This window comes from Mauremys mutica, chromosome 3 (genome assembly GCF_020497125.1).
Source record: "Mauremys mutica isolate MM-2020 ecotype Southern chromosome 3, ASM2049712v1, whole genome shotgun sequence".
Classification (NCBI taxonomy): Eukaryota; Metazoa; Chordata; order Testudines; family Geoemydidae; genus Mauremys; species Mauremys mutica.
This window is the reverse complement of record NC_059074.1, coordinates 77047431-77064995: the sequence shown is the minus strand read 5'-3', so window position 1 is coordinate 77064995 and position 17565 is coordinate 77047431. Positions and strand designations below refer to the sequence as shown.

Here is a 17565-nt window from a genome sequence, read left to right as displayed (position 1 = left end):
ATGCTTTTCATCCAACATGTGTTTGCATGGTGGTGAGTGAAGTAATTCCTGCATGCGTGATTTGTAGAGTACTTTGTGATTCTTTGGGTTGAAAGGTATTATATAAATGCACAGTGATGTCATGTTTCCAAATGAACAGACTTAGATAGTATGTAATAGACTTAAATTCTCATTTATTTTATTGCCTATTATGTGCTACTGCTGTGTAAACAAATTTAGTATCCGTCGAACTAGACCTGCAAAGTCCAATAATAAAAAGTCAGTCTTCTTGAAAACTCATGACTATTAAACCATATTAATTTGATTTTTACCTTTTCTGAGAGAGAAATTAAGATCAAAACAAGTTTTCATTTTAAATATCCAGGTATCTGATATAGTTTAACCTCTTTCTTTCCATTGCTGAATAGCAATAAAAAGTTTGTCACAATATTCAAAATGTTAAAATAAATCCCAAAAAATGAACTAAGAACTTTTCATTCTTCTTCTAATTTTGTGGGGCACCATATCAAATTTTAACATCTCAGTACTTTAGAATGCATAAAACAGAGATAAGAAAATGTTTCTGCAACAAATTTTAAATAATCTGTCATATCTTATATATTAATATGTTTAAGTTATGGTGTTGCAAATATGTAAATATTACATTATTTACTTTTACTGAGTTATTTTAGTTTCCCTGGTCTTTTGAATCATTGAATCCATCTGTTCTGTTATCTGTAAGATGGGTTCCTAACTTTAGTGTTAAAAAGAGTAATTGAACCCATGATTAGGAGGGTGGGGATGCTGGCAGCTGGTATTGTTCAGGGGAGGCTGAATAGTAGCCACTTGGTTAACTAGATCATGAATAGGCCTTGATATACAAATGAGGGAGGCAGTCCAAATGAATGTATCACAACATGCCAAGTTTCCAGTCCATTGTTTATTTTACTAAGAGCCAGTCATTTTTAAATGTTCTAGGGATTTGAAATTTGTGGTTTGAGTTAAAGCTTTTATCTTGATTGCAAGCAGGTACTGTGCCATGCCACAAGGTGCTTCCACATCAATCTTTATTTATAAGGCTGTGGCCAGAGAGAATGAGACTGACCAAGAGTTCTGTTCTGTGAAAAAAAATAATAATGTGAGATTAGCCTATCACGGCTGGCAGGTTGGAGACCTAGATAAAGACCACATCTCATCAGCAAGGAAAAGAGATCCTTGGCTTTGGGTGAAATTAATAGACTCTGTCCATTCTATTAACCTTGTGAAAGGATAGACTTCATTAGTCCGACTTTTTCTTCAAAAGGGAAACAACCATTAGAAACATTTTTGAAAATCAAGCTCCAATATTTTATACTACACACTTAATCAGAAAAAGAGGGATAGAAACCTACTACATATGTGACGCTAAACAGAATTAACTTTGCAGTTGGAACATTAATGTGGTGATACACTTTCTCTCCATATAACTACAAATTGAAGTGAGGAATTTAAATCACTTCTCTTTATGTAAATTAAATGTTCAGTAATGACAGATTTTATTGTTGATTCATTCAAAGATTGTCCTTAAAAGATTTTCCATTTTGTGACAACCTTGGAGAATTTATCACAATGAAAGAATAGTGTAGCATAAATTATAATAAAATGGAATTGTCTCAGTCAATTAGACGTTCTTATTAGTGCACAATTTTTCATTATATCTCACATATGCACATTGATTGGCTAAGTGTGTCTAATTTTACAATTATGGTTATTTCTCCTTCAAAGTGCAGATTCTATTACTAGACTGAGGGCTATTATTAACCATTCAAAGTAGCATAATTTGCATAATCGATCCATAGTTATTTCTCAGTGACCAAATAGCAATTATGCAAAACCCTCAGCTTTCAATGACTTAATGCCTTCATGCTACCCATCTGTATGCCCACAAGTTGTAAGTGCACCTAAATTTCTGACCTTCTATCAATCCTTTTGCTGCAGATAACTCTAGAAATTAAATACAATGAGAATATAATACTCATATTTATGATACATATAGTCCAGTGATTTATGACATTGGCCAAAAACAGATTATTCGAAGGAAGGTGTAAGAAATCTTATAATGGACAATTATTTATTGACCCATACATAGAAATTTTCTTCACCACCATTTAGTTATTGGCATGTGTTCTTTAAATAGGAAGGTTTGTGTTCTTTACAAATGTAGTGTAACTGTGAATGTTCTTACTACTCACATAACTCTCTGATATTTTTTAAATCCCGCTAAAGTTTTGCCCTGAATAATACCTTGTGGTCATGAGTTCCACTGGATAGTTTTTATTTGTGTGACTAAACATTTCCTTCCATCAGTTTTTAAATGTGTTGCCTTTTAATTTCATTGGATGTTACTTTGTATTAAGAGAAAAGTTAACTCGGTGGACCAAAACAGCCTTCTCTATACCATTCATTGCTTTATGCAGCTCTTTCATGGCCCCTCTTATTCATCTCTTCTCTAAACCAAGTAATATTAGGGCTTGTCTACACTTGGGATTTTTGCACTGATGTAACTGCACTAGTGCAACTGCCTAATATTGGTATGTTTCAAAAAGATAGGTGACTTTCACCTGAATGATTTATGCTGATGTCAATCTGGGGTTAAGCCATGCTGGCAAAAGTCATTTTTTACACCCATATAGTGAATCTGCACCAGAGGGTTGCAATCGTACAGTTGCACCAGTGCAAAAATTCCCAGTGTAGACAAGCCCCTAGGCTTTATTACCTTTCTCTCTCATTTTACTTTACAAAGGAATTGTTCTTAGTAAAGAGGAGCTAAGCCTTCTTCAAAGGAGCTAAGCCTTCTTCAAAGGCTAGGTGAAAAGAGAAGAACGGAAGGGAAGAAGACTCAGAAGTTGTGGTACCCATGTTTGTTATGAATGGGGAGGTTTAAGGGCAATAGCCAATCAGAGTAGAGAGATTTATATTAATCAAAGTCTAGGGGTAAGAGGAGGGGACTACATTGCAGCATAATAATTTATTAATACCCATAACCAAGACTAATAGACCATGCTCATAAACACCCGTTTATCTACTTTGTGCTTTTGGCCTCAGTTTGTTTAGTTCCGGATGTTGGTTTTTACCTCATAAATATGAAGAACACTTACGTTACTATTTAAATAGTGTAATAAGAGTTTATTTTTCCCAATTACCTTGGGAAGCACAGAAATATGATGTGACTCATACGTCTCTGGGATTGTGTATGTAAATGTAATACTTTTTATTGACAGCATGTTTTGAGATTATGAAGTTGGTTCATTTCATTACCAAACAAAAATTATACTGTATATCAGTTTAGCAAAACATTAATTTCAGTTCAATGGGTATAGAAGGATCATGGAGTTGATAGTGTTAGTCAGAAACCTAGATAATAGGGAATTTCTGTAGTAAAGCCTTGTCTGTTGCTCATAAATCTTGGTGTGCTGGGCGTTTGCACAAGCATGGCCTTCCTTCTCTTCCCTAATCTATTGTGAATGTGAGTTCTTCTCTGAGAATGTTGTTAGACCCCAGCACTTGCACACTGAGAAGCCAAATCACGTGATCCAGCTGCTCTTCTGGATCATGCTTTGTCCAAATGGACTATGCATCTGGGCGTGCAACAGGATAATAAGTAAGTGCCTCAAATTACAGGTGCCCAGTGTTTCTGAATTTGTGGTAAAAACTCACTTATGTAGCAAAACTACTTGTGAAGGTCTGAATTAAGGCAGTAAACCCACTGGCAAATTCCTTTCTGATCACCGAGAAAGTGGGATCTAATGGCTTGGAGTCCTCTGATGAACATAATCCAAATCAAGAAAGTGAGACATAGCAGAGGTTCTTGCTGCCATGAATTATAAAGGAATACAATAAAATAAATATATAACCTGCCAAAATATAGCCTGCCAAAAGTAATTTTTATTAATTTTCAGTCATAGAACAAGTAAGCAAATACGAGACAGTAATAAGTAGACAAATGTACTCCTAAAGATTATAACCTACACATGCAATGGTAACACGTCAGTCCATTAGTAACAGGCTCCAATGAAGCTGGACAGTTTCCTTCCCAATCGAACATACTGAATCTCAGCCACTTCAAGAGGATGCCCCCAATACAATAAACACCCACAGACACTGCTGGGACTTGCTTACTGTGCTCCCCCTAACAGTGGTGTGCTCAATAACATGGATTCACCACAAACATTTCACTGCCAGGGATGTTATCAGAAGATGCCATTCCCAGTGAATTCCTCTGGCTACCTAGGGCCACAAGTCAAGGGAAAGAACAAAGGAAGATGTCTATGAATGTGTCTCCCATATTAAAGCTTGTACATAAAGGGTATTATGTTTTCAAAATCGTAAGTCTCAAAAAGCATACATTGATCTTGGTATTCAATTTAGCAGATTTTGCTTTAAAAAAAAATCCTGAGAAAACCTTCACAGTAGCAAGATTATTTGTGTAATATTATCAGCTGTCTTTGCAACCTGCTTTCATTATGTGTGTCATTATTATTACCGTATCACCTGAACATAAAAAACATGGGGCTGTAACAAATGACTTCACAGCATTGACAGTTATAGCAGGACCATTTCAAGCCTGATGAAAAATTTCCCAGAGAGAGCTCAGGTCAGGTTTACATAAGCTAAACAGGAAATGATTGCCACTATCCACATTAAATCCAAAATGTTTTGTGTAACTTCATCTACATTTTATGTTGCTACACGTCTCTCTATCACCCTCAAATGATGAAATTCCACACTTGCTTAGATTAGATAAATAAGTTCATGTTTCATGGTTTATTATTCTTGCTAAACTTTACTAGATTTGAGGATTTAAATATATTATTTTAAAAGACAATAAAAAGTTAGTTCCTTCAGTTTTTGATTGTTTAAATTTTATGTACTTTGTACATTTTTATGTTACCAAGGGGTTTGTTATTGCTGTTTCCCAGTGGACTACTAATGGAAGTTAGCCTGTCTAGCCCATGTGCTAGATGGTGTTAGTATAAAACTGCCTTTGACTTTCACACCTCTCAGGGGACAAGTAATTGTTGTGTTCAAACAGCCTGTAATTGTGATCCCGCTGGCTTTCTCAGTACGCTTCTGGCTATTAGAATCATTAAACAACTCAGCACCTGTTAACAGCATTGTAAATATTCAACCCTGCTTGTGTGCAGGTTGAGCCCAATATAGGAAAAGGCTTACAGAGCCCAGCCTCATAAATTAGAGCTCCTGACAAGTCAATTATTGTGAAACTGGGTTTCACAGTGAAATAAATGAAATGGTGTGCTGATAAAAAGATAGGCTGTCTGTTTATAGCAAAGGGAAAATAATGACTAGATGGTTCAATGCAGTGAGCATGAAGCGGCATTGTTTTTATTCTTTATCTGTAATTAAATAGCTAGGTAATATAGCTTCATAGCAGAACTGATGTAAAGTACAGTTTGTACACTTTGAACATACTCGCATGCAAACAGATCTGCATTTATCAAAATACTTTATAATCTCGTTCATAAAATAATTGTTGAAATCAAAGTAATATAGTCTTTTCAGTAGAATGGCTGCACTATTTATTGGGATAAAAGTACGCTGAATGACTGAGAAGCTCCCTTGGGTGTGGTTAATATTATATTTATCGTATTACAGGTACTAGTTAATAGCTGACAGTACTTCACTCCAGATCACAAATAACTTAAAAATTCTCCTTTTTGAAGTAGATTTGCATTGGGAACTTGGAAGATTTTTCCCTACAAAATTGCCAAAAGTGTAGGTATCAGCAAATTTAGAAAACATCTGAAAAAGTCTGCAAAAATATTATGTTTTGTAGGGTTCTCAGAAGAAATTTGCCTATCATGATTTCTTGTTGAGCTGTAAAGAATGGCAAATTAGGCAAAGAACATGTAATAGAACAATAGTAACAAAGCTACTTTCAAGAATTTGATAAGATTAAATTACTAATATAGGGCCTGATGCTGAAAAATTCATTACATAGTGCTGTACGTATCTCATTTTAAAAATAAGATCATTACTAAATTATCACTTCATGAGGACGCCACACAATAGTACTGAAAATATCCTAGTTTTTAGTCTGAGCTTTTGAACATTACATACTACTCTGCGCCCAGAAATAAGCATTACCAGGACCAGGCACTAAGCTGGGATCATTTTTTTATTGCTGTGTGCAATCTGAAAGAGGAATTTAAAAAAAGTCATGTCAATAAAAATAAAAGATAAAGATAAGTAAAATGCATTCCATTTTTATCAATATAATGTTATCTGGAAAATTTTGAAGGTTCACTGAGATAAGTTAATGATGTTTTGCGGAAAGGAATACAGGAATAACTTTCTTGCAAATTATCTTCTCTTTGGACAGGTCAGTTGCTCTGAATACATTATCACCTATGATACGCAAGTTTTTATCTAACACGCATTAAAGGTGGTTTGTTTGTTTGTTTTTACTAGGGCAGCACTCTTGCTTTGAACACAATGTAAGATGAGTATACCAAAAATATTAGGGTCTTGTTGTAGTCATTTACACCTGTGCAAAATTAGTTGTAATGTACTACCAATTCTGAATTTTTCACTCACTGATACTGGGTTTTACACCCACTTTGCCCAGGAGTAATTGAATATGCAAGGCAGCAGAGAATCATGCCCCTAATTTGTGTCTGTGTATGATTACTAGAAATGAAATCAGAAGATGTGTAGCTATTTAACATGCTGTTTCTCTCAGGTAAGATGCTTGAAGTAAAAACATGTAATCAGATAAAGAGGCTGCTAAAAAATCAGTGTTACAGAAAATAAAATCAGTTGAACTTCTACAGTCTCTGTTGCTAATGCTAGATTAAAGGAAACCTGTAGCAATTAACTAAAGCAGTGGTCCTCAACCTTTTTGTGGCCAGTAGCACATTCATGTTTTCAGAAAAGTGTGGCGGCGCCAACAATTTTTCAAGGCTTATTTTGTATTTGTACATTAAATAATATGAAAAACATCATATTTAATATTACATAATATATGAATCCATAAGATTAAAAGGGTAATTTTACATGTAAAAGGTATTAATTAAATTACTCTTTCACCTTACCATGTGAATTTGCTCTTTTTTATCTACCTGTAAGAAAAATTAAGGGGTTTTTACAAAATAAATATCATAAACAGTTTTCATCTTATTTATTTTTAAAAAGTAAAACATTGTTGAACTGCTGGTCCAAATATATTTATTATTCTTACTTTAACATAGAATGAAGCATGCAGCCCCGGAGTTCTCTGTCCCCAGCAGGCGTGGGGCCGCGGTTTCTCTCCGGCTTAAGCCGCGGCCCCGCGCCTGCTGGGGACCGAGAACACCAGTGCCTGCAGCCCCGGAGAAGCTGGAGAGAAGCCGCAGCCCCACATCTGCCAGGGACAGAGAACACCGGCGCCCGCAGCCTGCAGCCCCGGAGTTCTCGGTACCCGGCAGGCGTGGGGCCACAGCTTCTCTCCCCTGCTGGGCACCAGGCGGGCGCACATAAATGCCCCAGCGGGCACCATGGTGCCCACGGGCACCACGTTGGGGACCACTGAACTAAAGAGTGTGTGGAATGAGACTTATTTTTCCTTATAAATTTTCCCACCTATGCTAACACCAGTGCATCAGCAACAGTCAGAGCAGTAGTGGAAACAGGGCTCTAGTCTGCTACTGGCATTCTAGGCGCCCTGTTTTCTAACTGCTCAGAAGAGATGTTCAAAGCACTAGTAGCAGCAGCAGCTGGACTACTCTAGAACTTTCCATTGTAACCAATGGTGGAGCTGAATGGGTGGTGGCAACGCTGGGGAATTTTAGGAAGAGTTCTAATGTAACTGAAGCAAAAGTGTGAATGAAAGAGCATTTTTATTTAACTGTAGCATCCATTTCATTGTGCTATTATTGAATGACATAAAAAAAATCAGCTATTTACAGAATTAAGAAGCATAAGTTCATGGCAACTCAGTGTCCTCTTTTTTTTATTGTGCTTTTGAATTATTGACCTTTCTATATTAAAAATGTTTGAATTATACTTTAAAATAGTGTTTTAATTGCACTGCTTTATTTCAGAATTTATTTTTAAATGTTTGAAACTAAAATTTAAGAATGTACTCATTTCCTTTACCAATTGTAGAGCCAATTCCTCACTCTCTTTCTTGAGTGGTCGTAAGGGGCCGAATTCGTGTGTCTTACTCCAGTTTTATTCGGGCAAAACTCCCGTTGAAATCATATTAATTTTGTCTGAATAAGAAGCTGAGGTTTTTGCCCATAGACTGCTAATATAGTTTTGACCCATAGTTCTGCTAACAACAAGTGCAGGAGTTGGTCAAAAATGTCAATGAGTCTTTTCTCATGCATAGCTGTAGTAAAATATTCTGGCTCATTTAGAAATATCTTTCTTTAGTTCAGATAGCAAAGAAATATTATTACTGTACAATGTGATAAATGTACATAAACAGAAGAACCAGGAGAATATACACTATAGTGTGTACTAAATACTCCTAATGTAAAATGCCTTTGTTGATTAATTTCAGTTTTTTGTGAAAAATTAGGCTGAAAAATATTAGTGTTTAATAAATCAAAACTTGGGTGTTCCATGTGTTTTCAAAATGTATCAATCCAGCTAGCTTTATTATTATTATTATTATTATTATTATTCCAAAATACTAAAACATTTACTTCTCTGTCTCTTCGCTGATTAAAGGAAATATATCCTTTCCTGGGATAATATTGCTTATTTAAGCTTGTAGCCATGCAAACTGGAAAACACTCCAGTTTACAGAATAAAATATTTTATATAGTTTGATTTATCCTCAGCTGTTTAATACTTAAAATGTTATCTTTTCATGTATAGATGCTAGTATTGTTTTGGCTACTCCCAGAGTCCATTTAAGAGTTACCAAAAAGAAGCATGGATTTCTCTTTAGACTCTAAAGGGGAACAATTCTCTCTTTAATTGCATGACCAGTGTGGATTCTTCCCTCATCCATGCTGCTTGTGCATGTTTCTAGAATGGCAGTCTAGTTGCATTCATAGTCTTTCTAGAAGATGTCTTTATTGTTAAATATTGACAGTGTGCTTATGTAATTAATCTGTTTTAAATTTATCTAGTTACTATAATTTAGATGATGTGAGCCATGACACCATGAACAAGTTCCTTTCAAACCTTGTTGAGAGATCCCTCATTGACCTGGAATGTTCCTACTGTATTGAAATTGGGGAGGTAAGACTAATTTATACTTTTTTAAGAATCCGTCAGTAAAAATACAGTAGAGGTAATCTTTAATGCCAATCTGTTATTTTTTTCAGCACAGTTTTGTTTGTTCGTGTATTGCTTTAATTATCTAATTGTTACACAATTCCATAGATTTGCCCTGCATTAACCCAAAACTCCTGCAACAACTCCCACTCTCAGATCTTGACATTTCATGTCTGACTTCAGAAATAGAGCCTCTCACAAGACTATCAATGCTGAAAACTGGGTTTTTCTAATCAGTTTGGCAACTGGACTAGTATCATGCTGTTGAACCATTTTGCAATCTTATTTTCATCGCTGTCTATTTTAAAATACAATCTTAAAAGCTTTACATGTGTTTTTATACATTTCATGGTATATTTTCTTCCCTTCTAACAGGATAACCGTAGCATTGAACCTCTGACATATGGCCGCATTGCTTCTTACTACTACTTGAAGCATCAAACTGTTAGGATGTTCAAGGACCGGTTGAAACCTGAATGCAGTGTTGAAGAATTGCTCTCAGTTCTGTCAGTAAGTGATAATTTTTTCTTCATCTTAGTATATATAACTCTTAATTTTAAAAGGCACAAATAACTTAGTGAACCTGTACATGTGCATGCGCACACACAAACATAATTAAATAGCATTTCTACCATGTCCTTGAAGTATTTAATGACCTACATTGTTTCCAAAGTTTGATAGTTTTCCATTGCCTCATGTTGAACTCTGTCACCTACCTTGTTAGCTGAATATTAGACAGAAATATGCAAGGCGCCATAGCTGGATGTCTGTCTTATCTGATGATAAAAACAGGTCCCAGACTGACTAGGAGTATATTGGAGACACCATGTACTCCCACATATGTAGGTGCCTTCTGAATTGTCGTCTTGTTTCTCTAAGATTTCACTGGTGTAGATTGTGAACAGCAAAATCCAGTCATCACCTGTCTGAGGATTTCTGGGCTCCTCAAAGTGCACCAGGAGCTTTATTAATAGAGGTGCTCCCTCCTCCTCACTCAGAAAAGGGAAAATATCCATGAATGACTCCTCTGTACAGAAACACAGACATTGTCATATTAGATATGATCAGTTGTCTGTATTTTAGAAGAAGATGTGAAATCCTCATAATGGACAATAATCCAATAATAATAATGATCCAAGCCTAAGTGAAAATTTTTCCCATAATGCGAGAAAGTTAGTGAATCTCTCGTTTAATGAAAAATGAGGTTTGAGAGTCATTATATAAAAATCTAAATAAATATTATTTTGGGTATTGTAAAGGAGGATGATGATCTTATAGCCGATATATTGTAAACGTCTAATCCTTTATTGGATGCTATGCTCTTTGCCTGCAGTAAGGAAGAGCTCCAGCTGCAAGGAGGCAGCAGGACACTCTACTGCTAAAAATACGGGGAAGACATTGCTTGCGCGTGTCGAGAACCGTGTAGGGTTTAGGCATGTCTTTACTCATCTAAGCACTGCCTCACTGTCTACAGTGCTATTTATATTTGTGTTAGCGAGGTGTGTAGTGTATGTACCGTTAGTTAGCTTCTCTCTCAACGAGGTAAACTTTTAAAGTCTCTCTTCATATGGCAAGCTTTTCATGTCTATCATTCTCATTGTCCTTTTCTGAGCCTTTTATTTCTGAGAGAGAGATTGTATTTACTAGGAAACCCAAGAGAACAGTGTTCCAGATGAGGGCATACCATAGATTTACCTAACAGCATTATAATATTTATTATTATTAGTCTCTATCCCTTTATTGATGCAGGCTGACCTTTTGTTTGGTTTTTGCCACTGTTGGGCACAGAACTGTCCATAGTGTTGCCTGTGTGTTTTTCCCTAGTGATTATAATTAATGTAGAATCCATCAGTATTTAAATTTCTCCTTCTGTGTGCATCACCTTGTACTTTTCTATATTGAATTTCATTTAATATGTCAAATAATGCTGGTTCTACTACAGATGCTTGTTATTTGCCAAGGTGCTGGTAATAAGGGAAGTTTCTTCCTAACCCCAGGTAGTTAGTGATGGATCCAATTTCAAACATCTTCAAACTCTGGGGAATTTCAGACCCAAACTTTGTGGCTGAGGCCCATTCCTACATAAAATTTTTGCTAAAAATCCAAGAGACTGCTGCAACTTATAAAATGTTTGTTTACATTCTTAAAACTAATTAGACTAAAATAAAATCAATTAAGGTCCAAATTCTTTCATATGTAAACCTGAAAAGATAAAACCGAGCAAGGGAAGTGTGGAATCCTTATTATGTTAATGGTGAATAACCTTTATAGCCTACAGTTTTACTTATTTTTATGCAGATGTTGGTTTTCATAATTGCTAGTTAAATTATTATTCCATCTTTCTTTATTAAAGGTGTAAAATGAGTTTTTCACAATCAGATGCTGTCTTGAAAAGATTAGACATTTTAACAGAATTATCGCCAAGTTTTTTCTCAACACTGAATTAATGAGCTCTATAATTAAGGCAGTTGCTTCACACCACTATTGTTAACCAATAACATTACATCTGTCTTGCTCCATTGATGCCCTCTTCCTACTTATTGAAACATTTAGCAGTTTTGGCAACAGGGAATTACATGGCATGGGGTAAGTAGTCTAATTAGATGTAAGTGAAAATCCTAGGAGAAAAGAATATTTAAAAAGTAATTTGAAGAATCTCTTAATGATGCTGGCACTGAAAGCTGTAGCCTATAGTAGAAAAGGCATATCAATATTGCAAAACATTATTATAATTTTAATTGTTCTGCTAATGTGACTTACTTTTAAAGTTTTGACTTCCTTTGAATACATTAATAACTTCCTAAACTCTTCTAAAATGTGTCTGCAAAAGTCTGTAGCATTGAAGTGTAGGTGTCTTTTATTATTCACTACACAAAAATTAATTCTATTGAGCGAAATTCAGCAGTGACATGTATGGTGGTGCAATGTAGACATCAAGCAGCATTGGTGTAATTTGTAGGCTGTGAAAGCAGAAGTGTGAGATTGTAAGAGGGAAAGTAATCAACATGAGGGTTTAGGATGGAATTTACACTGATTCATGCCAAATTACCAACATGTAATTTACACAGCTACTTGTCACCTGAATGCAGAAATTACTGGGTGAGGTGCTTTGGCCTGTTTTATTCAAACTCAGTGATCATTGGTCCCTTCTGGCCTTAAATCTGTGAATTCCACCAATTGTATTTAAGAGCTCCAGGGGCATATTTTCCCACAATCCAATATTCCATGCAAATGATGATAATTCCGAATAATCCCAGGTACCACTGGGTACCTGCAATTTATCTCCTGGTAAACTGGTTCAGATTCACTCAGTCCATAACACTGACAGTCTCCCTTCTCTCAAAATAAAAAGTCATTGGCAAAACCAAGATTTTCTTTAACTTCCTTCCTAGTGACCAAGACTGTTGCTTTCCTGTGAGCCCTGCATCCCACTCTCATACCCTGTTTTTTGTCATCTGCTTGGGTTTCATCAGAACATAAGAAGGGCCATATTGAGTCAAACCATGGTCCATCTGTCTCAGTATCCTGTCATCCAACAGTGGCCACTGGGCATGCTTCAGAGGGAATGAACGGAATGGCAATTATCGAGTGATCCATTCCCTGTCATCCAGTCCCAGCTTCTGGTTGTCAGAGTTATAGGGACATCCAGAGCATGGGATTGTGGCACTGACCATCTTGGCTAATAGCCGTTGATGGACCTATCCTCCATGAACTTTTCTAATTCTTTTTTTGAAGCCAGTTATACTTTTGGCCTTCACAACATCCCAAGGCAGTGAGTTCCACAGATTAACTGTGCATTGTGTGAAGAGGTATTTCCTTATGTTTGTTTTAAACCTGCGACCTATTGGGTCATTGGGTGACCCCCTATTCTTGCGCTATGTGAAGAGGTGAGTACTGCTTCCCTGTTTCCTTTCTCCACACCATTCATGAATGTATAGACCTCTATCATAGCCACCTGTTAATGTCTCTTTTCTAAGATATGGAGTCCCAGTCTTTTTAATTTCTCCTTTTATGGAAGCAGTTCCATATCTCTAATCATTTTTTTTTGCCTTTGTCTGAACCTTTTCCAATTATAATGTATCTTTTTTTTAAATGGAGCAACCAAAACTGCATCCAGTATTCAAGGTATTCAGGAACTTACATAGTGGCATTATACTATTTTCTATCTTCTTATCTATCCCTTTCCTAATGGTTGCCAACAATGTGTTAGCTTTTTTGACTGCTGCTGCACACTGAGCAGATGTTTTCTGAGAACTATCCACAATGACCTGAAGATCTCTTTCTTTAGTAGTAGCAGCTGATTTAAACCCCCATCATTTTGTAAGTATAGTATAATGTTTTCCAGTGTGCATTACTTTGCATTTATCAACATTGAATTTCATAGATTTCAAGCTGAAATTGAGTTGGCTTTGTTTCCAAGAGACCTGTAATCTAACTTGGGCTGGAAGGTGAAACTCAGATTCTTGTCCTTCCATAATTGACCTTTATTGGCATACCTAGAGTTTTTCTGATTGCCACAATTGGGAATCAGAAGGAAGTTGCCCTGCAGGGTTCCCCCTCCCCCCCCTTTCCTGTGGTCACATTTTAGATGTCAATCCAAATTAGCTCAATTGTGAACATTGCTGGGTTCTGGTGCTTGCTACATTGTTCATTGATGGGAAAACATTAATGAATTATGACTGAATGGCTGGAATCCTCTCTAGTGGTGTTTCGAAATTCTCCTTTTATTCCCAAACAAAGGTGGAGAGGGTGTAACAGAGATCTAAGTTTGGATTTAAGGCATTGAGCTATAATTCTATTAAATCATTTGTGTTGCTGTTGCTGGATCCAGTGCTCAAGAGCAGATATGCGGCTTCTCTGTACGTGGGCCTGATTCTTCACATGGGAAAATGTCTGGCTGGCTGGTTCCTGGCTTCAGGGGCAGATTTATGACAAAGAAATTAGGACACAGTGATTTAGAATCTTTGTGTCCACTAGCGCTAGTAAAATTAGTGATTAATCACTGGTACTTAAGAGTGCAGCTTGATAACTATTAAGATTAGTTAAATATGGGTGTGATCCTGCAGCCTTTACTTACATCATAGGTTTTCAAACAATAGGGCATGCCCCTGGTCACAATGAGGTTATCTGGGTGCATGTGACCTGGGGCAGGATGGATGGGAAGAGTCTGGTCCCAGAGTCTGCCTCCCACCCTGGACACCTGTTACCATTACCCAGCACAGCCAGTGCTGTGCTGCCATCTTGCTGCCTGCAGCTGCTGCGCCCCTCCCGCCTGCTGTGCACTGCTTGCGCCACGTGTTCTCACCAGACAGCATCTCCCTGGCCAAGATCTGACTCCGCCTCTTCCTGTGGGGCACCCCACATCCTCCAAGGCACACTGGGCACCCGCAGCTTTGAGGCCATGCACTGCAGAGCCAGGAATGGGGGGTGGATAGCAAGAGGAGGGGAATAATAGATGATTAGGGTTGGAAGAGACCTCAGGAGGTCATCTAGTCCAATTCCCTACTCAAAGCAGGACCAACACAAACTAAATCATCCCAGTCAGGGCTTTGTCAAGGAAGGCCTTAAAAACCTCTAAGGAAGGAGATTCCACCACCTGCCTAGGAAACCCATTCCAGTGCTTCACCACCCTCCTAGTGACATCGTTTTTCCTAATATCCAACCTAGACCTCCCCCATTGCAACTTGAGACCATTGCTCCTTGTTCTGTCATCTGACACCACTGAGAACAGCCTAGCTCCAGCGCCCTTTGGACCTCCCCCTTCCGGTAGTTGAAGGCTGCTATCAAATCCCCCCTCACTCTTCTCTTCTGTAGACTAAATAAGCCCAGTTCCCTCAGCCTCTCCTCATAAGCCATGTTCCCCAGCCCCCTAATCATTTTCGTTGCCCTCCGCTGGACTCTCTCCAGTTTGTCCACATCCTTTCTATTGGGGGGGGGGTCCAAAACTGGACTCAATACTCCAGTTGTGGCCTCACCAATGCCAAATAGAGGGGAATAATCACTTCCCTCGATCTGCTGGCAAACTACTAATGCAGCCCAATATGCTGTTAGCCTTCTTGGCAACAAGGGCACACTGTTTACTCATATCCAGCTTCTCGTCCACTGCAATCCCTGGATCTTTTTCTATAGAAGTGCCACTTAGCCAGTCGTCCCCAGCCTTTAGCAGTTCATGGGATTCTTTCATCCTACGTGCAGGACTCCGCACTTGTCCTTGTTGAACCTCATCAGATTTCTTTTAGCCCAGTCCTCCAATTTGTCTAAGTCACTCTGAACCTTATCCCTACCCTCCAGCATATCTACCTCCTCCCGCCACCCCCCCAGCTTAGTGTCATCCGCAAACTTGCTGAGGGTACAATCCATCCCATCATCCTAATGAAGATGTTGAACAAAACCAGCCCCAGGACTGACCCCTGGGGCACTCCACTTGATACTGGCTGACAACTAGACATCAAGCCATTGATCATTACCCGTAGAGCCCGATGATCTAGCCAGCTTTCTATCCACCTTATAGTCTTCTGGGAGAGTGGGGATCTGGGCATGGTGAAGATGGGGGCTGTGCTGGATGGAAACAGGCCATCCATGGGGAGCTGCCATAGGGCAGCAGGGCCTGAGGCAGGTGTGGGGAGGTGGTAGCTCTCTCAGGGAGAGATGGGGACCAAAGGAGAGGAAGTTGTGCAGCTGCTAAGAGGATCCAGACTGGACATTGTGCCAGGGGGTAGGGGCAAGGCAGGGGGTGGTCCTTGGGGGTGGATCTGGCTGCCCACTGAAGGGCCCAGATGCTGGATTTGCCTCATCCAGCCACCCTGGACTTCCACAGATCTGTGAGGCTGAGGAGCTGCCCTTGCCCTAAGGACCCCTTGCCCAAAGCCGAACCTATGGGATCCATGCACACGTCCCCACAGGCCCCTCTGCTCTAGCAGCTCCCCTCCTCCGCAGGCGAGGAGCCCTGGAGCTTTCTTGTCACATGGGGCTTTCCCTCCTCTTTCCTGCCCCCATCCCACCCCCTAGCATGGACTTCAAACTCAGCACCATGAAGGGTTCCCCTCTTTCCCCTGTGCTGAGGGGGGCCCCGCTCATGGGACATGAATCTCCAAAAGAGGATGCAGCAAAAATAAAAGGTTTGAGAATCTCTGACTTACATGAATAGTTCCAACAGCTGCAGGATGTGGCTTAGTTACTTGACTTAATGTGATTATGTGGCTGGGCAAATGGACACAGGTTTTACTTTTTTGTAAAGACATCAGATCAGTTTACACTACATAACTTAAAAAAAATGGCAGTTTTCTTGCCATCTTCTAGCTCCTTTGCTTAGCTGCCTGTCATTTTGCTCTTTCACTTCTGTTTTTCTGTGTTTTCCCCACAAGAGGGAGCTCATTGGGTTCTCTGTGCTTATTCCTATACCTTAAATGTAGGCTTGGAAGGATTCGATTTCTATTGGTAAATGTTAGTGAATGTCAATTTCAGGATGCACACACAAACCGAAAAAAACAAATATTTCCATTGGTGGTGATCACATTTTATAGATAGTCAAAGTAAGAAAAATGCCAATTGAGAACTTATTAGAGTTTGAGTTAAGGATATTTACTTTGTATGTTTTGGCATGTGATGTTGACAATTTTTTGTTTTAACAGTTATAACATTTTAACTTTTTGAATCTCAGCATCAACTGTCATTAAATCATTATTGTCTTGCCTCCCCCAATTGTCTGACTCCCCCATAATATCCTGCAACTGTGAAAATTTAAATAGATAAAAAAGCTTAAAAATAAATATTGATATTTGTCAGAATTATAAAAAAAAATTAAAATCTACCAAGGAAATTAAAATTTTGTGCAGGGCAGGCTTTTTTCCTTCTACTTTATACGTGGAGATTTATTATCCTAAGATACTACAGCAATGGTTAGGAACTGCTGTGCTTGTGGGGCCTTCTTCCCATGATTTAAGCATCAATTCATCCTCCAAGTGCCCACATATCCAACACCTATCTCTCTGCCTGAAGTCAGCAATATGCTGTTGCAGTAGCTTGTACTAGATTACGCTTCTTGGAATTAGGCAAGTAATTGGGTGGGCTAGTGAGACTGCTATTGGACTTCCTGGTATGTAAGTACCAAAAGTGGGTGGGAAGTCAGTTAGAACAGAAAAATCTACAATCACCTCCCCCTGTTTCAACAACTGCTATGACTTTCTGTTTTTAGAGTTCACTTCACTGGCTTTTTACTGCCATTCTTAATATTTTGTATGTCACCATTAGTGCATGTCCTTGGCAATCTTATTCTAGTCATAATTAAGCATTTGTGAGTGTTTGCAGGACTGTGTTAGA

The 17565-nt window shown here is 38.3% G+C and overlaps 1 protein-coding gene across 1 annotated transcript in view; it reads left to right on the top strand.

Moving 5' to 3' along the window:
- The window catches only part of ASCC3 (activating signal cointegrator 1 complex subunit 3), a 492957-nt gene that overhangs the window by 414440 nt on the left and 60952 nt on the right, over window positions 1-17565 (top strand). The window contains exons 35-36 of the mRNA XM_045011487.1: window positions 9099-9210; window positions 9622-9756. Of these exons, the coding sequence (XP_044867422.1) occupies window positions 9099-9210; window positions 9622-9756 (247 nt within the window). The remainder of the gene's footprint in view (window positions 1-9098; window positions 9211-9621; window positions 9757-17565) is intronic.